General features: G+C 39.6%; 1 protein-coding gene across 1 annotated transcript; it reads right to left on the bottom strand.

The window, feature by feature from the left end:
* Positions 1-3,456: 3,456 nt before the first annotated feature.
* On the bottom strand, positions 3,457-9,709 carry LOC134821660 (uncharacterized). Its single transcript, XM_063832364.1, has 5 exons — positions 9,695-9,709; positions 7,787-8,067; positions 5,683-7,619; positions 4,612-4,753; positions 3,457-3,472 (listed from the first exon to the last, which is right to left on the bottom strand). The coding sequence occupies exons 1-5, from the start codon at positions 9,707-9,709 to the stop codon at positions 3,457-3,459; spliced, it is 2,391 nt and encodes a 796-aa protein (XP_063688434.1).
* Between the last annotated feature and the right edge of the window lie 247 nt (positions 9,710-9,956).

Raw genomic sequence — 9,956 nt, 5'->3', positions numbered from 1 at the left:
TCGTCGTTTAAACGGAAACAGTTGATCATCAGCGGATTATTATTGTTGAATCCATTAAATGAGCTGCCTCGAGAGAAGAGCATTAAACTGTGATTATTTCGGTGAGTTTATTTGTCATGGAGAGCACTAGACCCGTGTTTCTTAATAACTTTGCACTGTATTCCACACTAGACCCGTGTTTCCTCTAACCTTTACCTCTAACCTTCCACACTAGACCCCACCCCTAGTCTATACATCTTCTCGTCTCACTGGACATCCAAGTGCTCCAGGGGGAAATTTCGACAATTTGGCCAAAATTACGTTCACTAATCTTCCTACCATAGTCAGCATTCATTTGACTTGTTTTTGTATTCACGTTCTATTTAAGATATATGCATACTAATTTACAGTACATGGCATGGTGTATATTATTTGTAAGTCAAAGTCACTATTGAGGTGTTGAAAGATATGGACCATGTGTAATCCTTTAAGTTCGTAATTAATACAACACTCGGACCAGATACCTACTCTAAAGAGGACTGCTTATCTACCAAATCAACTGTAACTGATTAGAACTGTACTGAGATCTCACCTATAAAGTGTTATACTGTAAAATGTTTGGGCGATTCAGAGTACATGCAATATTCATTTTCAATATCGAATCCTAAAAGTAATAGCGGCGTTTTGTCGCTGCATACTTTCGTCACACATATCTCAGAAATGGACACTTTTAGGCTTATCCGTCTTAAGGTCTTCTCAAACACTAAATATTAAGAATTTTCTCGTTCTATTTTGCGTACGATGTTGCTTTTCTTATGAATAAAACTTATCTTGTAACATCCAATACCCAGGCTTTCCCTGAAAATGCATGTTATCACTGCTGTATAGTAAGGGCATAGTCCAATCTTCACACGGCTGTATAAGGAAGCTACTTCACGAACTTTGCCTTAACTGTCAAGAGGTGGCCGATGATTGCCTCTTTGATTACTAATTAACAGTGTTACTTCACAGAGATTTAGTGATAGTAATAACAAGTTGACAGATCCCAGTTAATCGACTGCTCAGTGGATTAGTTGTTGTTATAGCTGTGGATTACTCCTTTTGTAGCAGTTCTAGTAGTGAACATTACACCTTCAATGAGCCGAGCTCTAACAATACTCAAGGAAATCTTTGTACAAACACTCTCGTCGGACGTTTTGTCCGTCCTGTCATTTTAATGTGGGGGGTTAAATCACTACCATGCATATTGAGCTGATGGTGTTTAACTGTAGCTTGATACTGTACTTGTTGTTATCTACTACAAGCTCATTTCTATTGTCCCCCTCACTCTTAAACATGCATTTTCTACTGTATCTACTACAAGCTCATTTCTATTGTCCCCACAAAGTCTTAACATGCATTTTCTACTGTATCTTCTACTATCGCTAAACTCCGCCGTGTTCCTGTAGAGTAGTACTAGTAGTGTACTGTTAACCAACAGATGTAGCTCTCCTCGACTGCTCAACGTAATGGGGTCTGACAACGACAGCTCTTCGTCCAGTGATGACCTCTTTGCTATCCACTCAGACACCTCTGACAGCAGGAGATCGTCCAGGTCCGGACGAAGGTCTCGGAGCCGGTCCCGTTCCTCCCGCTCCTCCCGCTCCTCCCGCTCTAGCTCCAGCGGGTCAAGCAGCAGTAGATCCACCCGATCTAGGCACTCTCAGTTTGACGCTGATGAAGGGTTCGCAGAGCCGGAGGAGTTCGGAGACCAGCAGATGTACGGGATGGACGGGTGCGGACTAGGAGGTATTGAGGGAGAAATTGGAGCAGATCAGGGCGGTCATTCCGGCAACTCAGGTCAAGCGGGATCCTCCTACAAACCTAAAACGAAATCGTGAGTCTGAGTAAAGACCGTTTGTTTTTGAAAATATAGATTTAAGTGGACTGTTTCCTTATCATTCGTGTTGACAGCCTAATGAAGTAGTGTCGACGGACAAACACTTTCAGTAAATTAGACAGAAGTTACAATCACCAAACTTAGGAGCAAGTGTAGGGAATACTAATCAAATGTTCCTGCAGGGTCAGTACACCAGTACACTACATATTATTATGATCATTGATGGCGCGATTAAATTAACTTTTTGTCCATAACAATGTTTCGTGCGAGCATCCTCTGATAGCCTTACAGCTGCGTGATCTGTACAAAGTAAGGTGTACTATTCAATCAATCTTATGTAGCAAACGTAAAATGCGCCCACGTGGGGGGAGACCGGTCAGGGATTGGCTGGCCTTGTCAAGCAGTTGACTACGCGATGCGGAGGTTGTCGGGATTCAGACTGACGATGATGTTTTCACTCGTTTAGTCGTTATAAATGTTGCTCGTTGTCGGGAGTGCTGACGGGAATCTTAGTCGATGTTTTGTTCATACTTTCGTAGATAAACGAGTAAGGAACAATTATTAGCGAGTTTATAACAATTCCCAGATCTATTTATTGGCGGATCACAACAGTTGTTCGTGGTTTGTATAGCTGTCCTTTACATGTATCGGTTAAAATAACGGGTGACTATTATAAAGCAATGAATGGCATAGCTTAGGGAGTCTATGACTTTTATCGTCGATAGTCGATGGAATAAATATCGAGAATTATCAAATGAAATTCGAACCAAAGCTGATGTTATGTACAAAAAACTTATTCACAAAAATTAATTTATCATAATTTTTAAGTTGTAATTCTATAAATTGTATGTTTCTTTATATACAAAACGTTTGGAACACCTTATAAAACGTATTAATTTCCAACACGAAAAGGAACCTGGAACACATAAATTTCTAATTTATCTATTGCTCTGTTATAAAGCTATTGGATTTTAAATTTAGGTCACTAACAATTTTACTTTTAGTTCACTAACAATGGTATTTTTCAGGAGTGGTTCGCGATTTGTTATGTTAGACATACTTTCAAAGTTTAAAGGTGTAACTCCTTTCAAAGTAAGTGCACTTTTAACAGCATTTTCCTTTTATTTTTCTGAGCACGTTTGTGAGAATTGACATTAGTTTATCATTGCCTTTGAAATTACACGAATTAATCAGTTCTATAGCTAATTGCTATCTGACTATATGCTAGAAATAATCAAATCTTCTAAGAAATTCTCCAGATATTCTAGAGTAGTAATTATTATTAAAAATAATAATTCATCTTTATTAACTGCTCCCCTACAGTACATTTTATAAATGCCATTGATATTCAATGACATTTCAATGACTGAGGCGAATTGCAGGATTCCCTTCCATAATATTCTTGCCTTTAACATAATTATTGGCAATGGCCCAATAAAACGAGTAGATCAAATGATATTTTTCCTCTTGAGGGTCTTTTAAAATTAAATCGACTAAATTGCCTAATGCTTGTAACACTCGCCGATAGTGGGCTATATTGACTCATAGTTCCATTTGGGGATACAAAAGCTTTTACAATTATTATAAGTGGTGTTCGTCTAGTCGAGGTGAAGCCTACCACAAAGGCGTTTAAGAATACCTAAGATACTGCCCACTAAAGGAGTTCAATATAATCAAGATAAAGCACCAGTATTGTAAACCTGCACGTGGGCTATTGTAAATCTGCACGTGGGCGCTCAACATATAGCCTACCCTACATGGGTCCAATGATTCTATTTCTCCTGATACATGCTCGAGTTTGTTTGCAATAAGCTGAATGGTACGCTGCGTTAAAAGCATTTACCTGATGTTATGAGTATGAGGGGTGTTCTTAAGGTAAGATATTATCCTCATGCGGCATGAGCCATGCCTATCTGCCTATCAGCTGTACGCAGCTAACTTCAATAAAACATGCAAACTTTGAATATTTTCTATCTTTTGCGGTGTTTATGTGTAGTTCCAAATATACTATTACCAAGCAATAGCGCTCATACTGTCATACTGTACTCAATGCGTTATTTTAGCGCTTTCATTACGCGTAAATGCGTTTATCTTGTCCCACTTTTTCCCGTGCGCTCAATTTGCATTCTATGGCCTCATCTTGCACTCAGTTACCATAGTTATTCAACTAGTTACCATAGTTACACTACTAGTTACCATAGTTACACTACTAGTTACCATAGTTACATTACTAGTTACCATAGTTACTCAACTAGTTACCATAGTTACACTAATAGTTACCATAGTTACACTACTAGTTACCATAATTACTCAACTAGTTACCATAGTTACTCAGATGTAACACCTCCACACAATAAGAGCAAGAAGAGAGCACTGAATAACACACGAGTTAATTAAAGTGCAACTTTACCTTCCCCAGAACTAAAGGTGCTTGACTGAATCGGAATTAAGATGAACATAATTATATCTATGCCTGCGTTATTTGGGGAGACGCCAGACCAATTTAGTCATATAGTCATACCCATAATATGATAATTGATAATATTTATGTAATTATCAGATAAATATGACTAATTTAGTCATATTCATATGTTAATTACTTAATTGATTAAGTGTAGCTTTGCTTTTCAAGCTTGAGCTTCGCTTACATTTGAATCATCAGCAGGATATTTTGAGTCAACTGCCCTGAGAAATGTGTCCATGCAATAATTTGTTAATTAGGAATGAGCAAAAATATAAACTACATTACCTACCTATGTGACCTATGTTGAGTTTCGTCAAGACTTGACGGGGCCATCACATCTTCTGACCACCCCATAGCGAAGTAGAGTCTCGCTCGTTGCGCCAGCACAGCAGAGAGTTCGTATTTGGAGGAGTATATCCCCTGATCGGCGGCTTATCAGGGAGAGACAACATGAACTTTGTGAGCTTATCTTTGAAGTGCTCTAGATCTTGAATGACATTCAGATGGTAGGGGATTGCATTCCACAATTTAGGTCCCTGAACTGCAAATGAGTTGTCAAACAAGGTGAGGTTTGCTGTTGAACTGGTTCTACGTTTTGATGGAATTACTGCAAGGTTTCCAAGCCTTGGGCGTGAAACAAATAGAACGTTCAGATCATTGCTGGTCTTTCCGTGGAGGATTTTCCACATATGGAGAATGATGAATCGCTCCCGCCTTCGTTGAAGAGACATCAGAGATAGATAGACCAGGCGATCCCAGTAGTGGAGATCGCGCATTCCTGATATTCTGGCGGTGAATGCTTTCTGTACACTCTCCAGTTCTTGGATATCGCTGATTTTTGAGGGATGCCATAATGGACAGCAATATTCAATCAGACTTCGAACCATTGATTTGTATAGCGTCAGCATGATGGAGTGAGATCGTGTGTGAAATACACTGAGAACCCATGATGCTTTTTGGCGAGCTTTATCTGCAATGGCTCGTATGTGAGGGGACCAAGAGAGATCACTTGACACTATGACGCCTAAATCCCTGAGCTGATGTATTGGCTCAAGTATAGTGTCTTTGGAAACTGAGTATTGATAGTGTTCAACCACAAATGGAAGTTCAGATAGTACATATTGGTGGTTGAATTTATGACACATGTACTCAAATTTGTCTTTGTGAAGGGCCATATTATTTCTTTCAGACCAGTCAATGACATTTTGCAGATCTTCTTGGAGGAGCTTGACGTCATGCTCCGATTTGATAGCAATGGATATGCGAGTGTCATCAGCAAAACATCGAATTATAGAGTGCATGATACAATGTTCGATATCATTGATAAAAATCAAGAAAAGGATCGGCCCCAAAACAGTACCTTGTGGAACTCCGCTGATTATCAGTGCAAGGATGGACAGATGACCGTCAACAACAACTGCTTGTTTCCGGTCTGAGAGGAAAGATTCTATCCACTTTATGATTTTAGGATGGATTCCATAGAGTTGGAGCTTTCTCAGTAGGAGTTTGTGATCGACTTTATCGAAAGCCTTGGCATAGTCGAGGTATATTGAATCAAAATCCGAATTGTTGCTCAGAGAATCCAAAACGTCATCAAAATGGTGGAGAAGTTGAGTAAGGCAACTCCGGCCAGATCTAAATCCGTGCTGCTTACTACATATGAGGTTGTTGATCTCCAAATAGTTTACCAGCTTTTTTCTTATCACCCTCTCGTATACTTTAACCACATGAGAGGTGAGTGATATAGGTCGGTAGTTAGCTGGTTTGGCTCGACTATCCTTCTTGTGGAGAGGAAATACGTGTGAGAACTTATAGAAACTAGGGACCTCCCCAGTAACTAAAGAGCGGGACCAGATGATGTGCATTGGTTCTGCTAGGGCTTTCTTGCAGTTCTTGAGAAGGGTGACTGGAATTTCGTCAGGACCTGATGCAGCATTAGGTTTGATGTCTTCAATGGCCTTAATGATGTCGTCCACGGAGAAATTCAGCATATCGTCAGTAAAAGGATGCTTGATTGGAGGGGGACTGAAAGAAGCAGAGTCGATCCGAGTTTTCGAAGGATCACTGAATACTGACAAGAACTGATTCTGCAAGAGGTTGGCAATATCTTTTGGATTTGATTTGATGGCACCGTTTCCATCAAAAAGCATGCTGATGTTGCTTTTCTTCTTCGAAAATTTCTTAGCGTAACTATAGAAATACTTGGGATTTTCTTTTACCTTGCTTACGGCTTGCTGTTCACGGTACAGGAGATCCTGGTTGATGGCATCACGAATATCCATATGAGCGAGAGCAAGTTTCCGGTTCAAAGATTCAATCTGTGTGGGAGGGCTATGAGGATTAATTTTTGCAGCCTCTAGCTGGGTTTGAAGCTTTCGTTTTCTGCGAGAGGGGATGCGCACAGATGAGCGAGTTTGGGTTTTGGGAGGGATCTTCTTCGGACAGCCAATCTGGCAGATTTGTAGAGTAATAAGAGTGAATAGCTCTGGAAAATCCTCTTTGTCGCAAAGGTTGATGAGTTGAGCCCAGTCAACAGATGAGAGCATGTCATTGATCGATGAAAAATCTGCTTTATTAAAGTCTAAGCTTCTAAACGAAGAATCAATGAAATCCGGAGGATCTGAATGAGTAGGAGAACAAGGATTGTAAGACAAAAATATCTCTACACGTCTGTGATCTGATAGTGGAGTGTCCGAAATAGAGACGTGAGAAACTAGATCCTCTGAGTTTGAAATGTACAGATCTAATACATTTCTGAGTCGGGTGGGTTCCAGCACATGTTGAGTACATAGATTCTCAGACATGAAGTCAAGTAAAAGAGCTGCACTGTAAGTTGAACATGAGGAACCACCGGGTAAGATAGAATTAGTGGACCAGCCAATGAGGGGAATATTAAAGTCTCCAAGAAGTGATAGCCGGTATTCGCCATCGCCACTGGCAATGTACTGGTCAATGAAGTCCAAACATGATTTAAAACTGGGAACTGGACAATCGGGCGGGCGATATAGAACACAAATGATTGACTTTTCAGATTCGCTGGTACACATCAAAGCCTGACAGTATCTATCATCATATGTCTGGACGTTAGTTATGGGGAGTTCATCATGTGTATAAAGTAAAACTCCACCTCCAACCCTAGCTTCTCTATCACTTCTGAACAGAGAGTAACCCGGAATTTCAAGTTGAGCATCCTCAATGTAAGACTTAAGCCATGTCTCTGTTAAGGCGATTAATGGAACGGTGTGGTTCTTGGCTTGTTCCTTTCTTAATTCGTCTTCAAGGTAAGAGGCTTTCCATCTGGAGGTGCTATGGGCGCTAGGGTTAAATGATTGAATGTTTAGCAGCCAGATGCTAGAATGTTCGACCAGTTCGCTTGGGGAGGAGGAAAACGACTCTGCGGTTGGAACTGGGGAACAGGATGTTGGAACATGATGTCCTGGCTTGGAGGACCGTGAGGGACGAACTGCCTGATGATGTGCTGGTTGGCACTGGGGAAGAGCGAGGCAATTCTGTTCTCCTGAGTCACAATACTGGATTTTATGTTTTCGATCTCTTTCTGAAAAGTGGTCTGGAAGTTCGTCAGAAGGGATCGAATCTCTAAAAAATCCTTGTTCTCATGATGGGGTGTTGACTTAGTATGAGACTGAGAAGAAGAGCGCGTCCTTTTATTGTTGTTATTCTCTTTATTTTTCTGATCATTGGAAGTTCTGTTATCAGAGATGTCTCTTCTGTAGGAATCACGCTCCTTGGGTTTGTGTCGTTTAGTACCAACAGTGTGAACTAATAAGCATTCCTCATCGTAACAAGACTTATCAGACAAGGATGTTGGACAGTGTTGGGGATGAAAAAATTTGCATTTATCACCACGCCTACAGCCAAACTTTCTGTGGGTACTATTTTTAATGAACTTAGAGCAGCGTGGAGGGTGGAACATTTTGCATGCTGATTGATCATTACTTGGCGTTTTACCACTGACACCGTGTGGGCATTTTCCAAGTTTTAGCAAGCTGCAGATCTCATCAAGCCGTAAATTGGGCAGCTGCGATTGATCGTCATTTACTGAATGTTGTTCATCTTCCTGTGATTTGACGATTGAAAGCTTTTTCTGAAGCTCATCTTGATCAAGGGAGACATGTTGTTTTTTCTGGTTCTGGGAAGATGGAGTGTTTGCACCAGATTGCTGTTTAGAGGCCAATTTACTAGGGGCCTTGGATTTCGCCTTTGACTGATTTGATAAGTTGGTTTCATAACATGCTTTGCAAAGCCAAACAGAAGTAGCTGAAGACACACGTGGTTCAAAAGAATCACAATCATGGCAGCCTTGCAAACAAAGAAAGCAACATGCGGCAGGTTTTGTAACAGAATCAAACTGAGTCGAGTATTCGATATCACAATCCGGACAGATGGCAGGGTACAGTGACTGAATCTCGAGTATGATTCTCTTGGCAAGTGAAGGCTTATTTGAAAATATACGGTTGCCTTTAGGCTCCTCGGTTTTGATGTTGAGAAAAAGAGCACAAGCGTTCAATGTAGCTAACTGAAAACGGGGCCCACCGAGTACAGTCTGATTATCGGACACATCTTTAGACGAGTCAAAAGCAGTCAGGAGTGTTTTGGAGAGTGGATCTGCTTTACTCAAAAGATTACCAATAATAAGCCGTATCTTTTCATCGAAATTTGGAATGACAGTTGACATAGTTTACAGATTCCGTGTACTTGTATTGTGTATAGTGTGTAAAAATCCGTCGAACAATTACACGCACACAGTGATGAGCCAGTCTTATCTCAAATAGAAATATTAGATAAGAGAGCTATGCAAATGTAAACGTATTCAAAAGTGTAAAATATGAAGTTACATCAGACTTCAAATATTTTATGCAAACAAGTAAATCCGGTTAATTACATTTGTACTATATATTGTATATAATTAACTGTAATTAACTATAGTTACAGTTAATATTATACAGTATATACGTTATAGTTTCACTAGTATACACTTTATATAGAACCCTGACAACTTCTGAATCTTTAAATTCTATTTTCATTAAAATGCCTAAAAAAGAGCACGGATGCCAAACTCTTAATGTAAATTAGCTACACTACTAGTTACCATAGTTACTCAAGCTGTGAACTCTTAATGTAAATTAGCTGTGAACTCTTGCTACAAGTATCTTAATGCCATATAAACTAATAATCAATATTAAGTGCCCAAAATTCACTTTCACGGACATATTGTTTCAATCAAAGAAAGATGTTATAATACCTTTGCCACAACTGATAAATTTATGGTTTACTACTTGAGTAGTTCCTCTAAAGCTCTAAGTTGATAATTAGACATTTTCATTGGAAATAGAACCTGGGGAAATACTTACCTGTACAGTTACCATGGTTACGTCTAAACAAGCCGCACTGAGCTGTATTGGTAAATGTAAGCAATCACTACTCAGTATTCAATTTAAAAATCATATCTGTAGTTATCAAATAATGCTATACTTTTATAATCTGAAAACCTATGATTTCCAGATATATGCAGCATGACTGGAAAACATACCTTGTAACCACGGTAACACACATACATACATACATACTGGAACTGTTGAACCTTATTCTAATAATTCATTAGAAAACTGCACA

This window comes from Bolinopsis microptera, chromosome 10 (genome assembly GCF_026151205.1).
Source record: "Bolinopsis microptera isolate Bmic1 chromosome 10, MBARI_Bmic_1.0, whole genome shotgun sequence".
NCBI classification, from domain to species: Eukaryota; Metazoa; Ctenophora; class Tentaculata; order Lobata; family Bolinopsidae; genus Bolinopsis; species Bolinopsis microptera.
The sequence above is the reverse complement of the archived record's forward strand: the minus strand, read 5'-3'. Positions and strand labels throughout refer to the sequence as shown.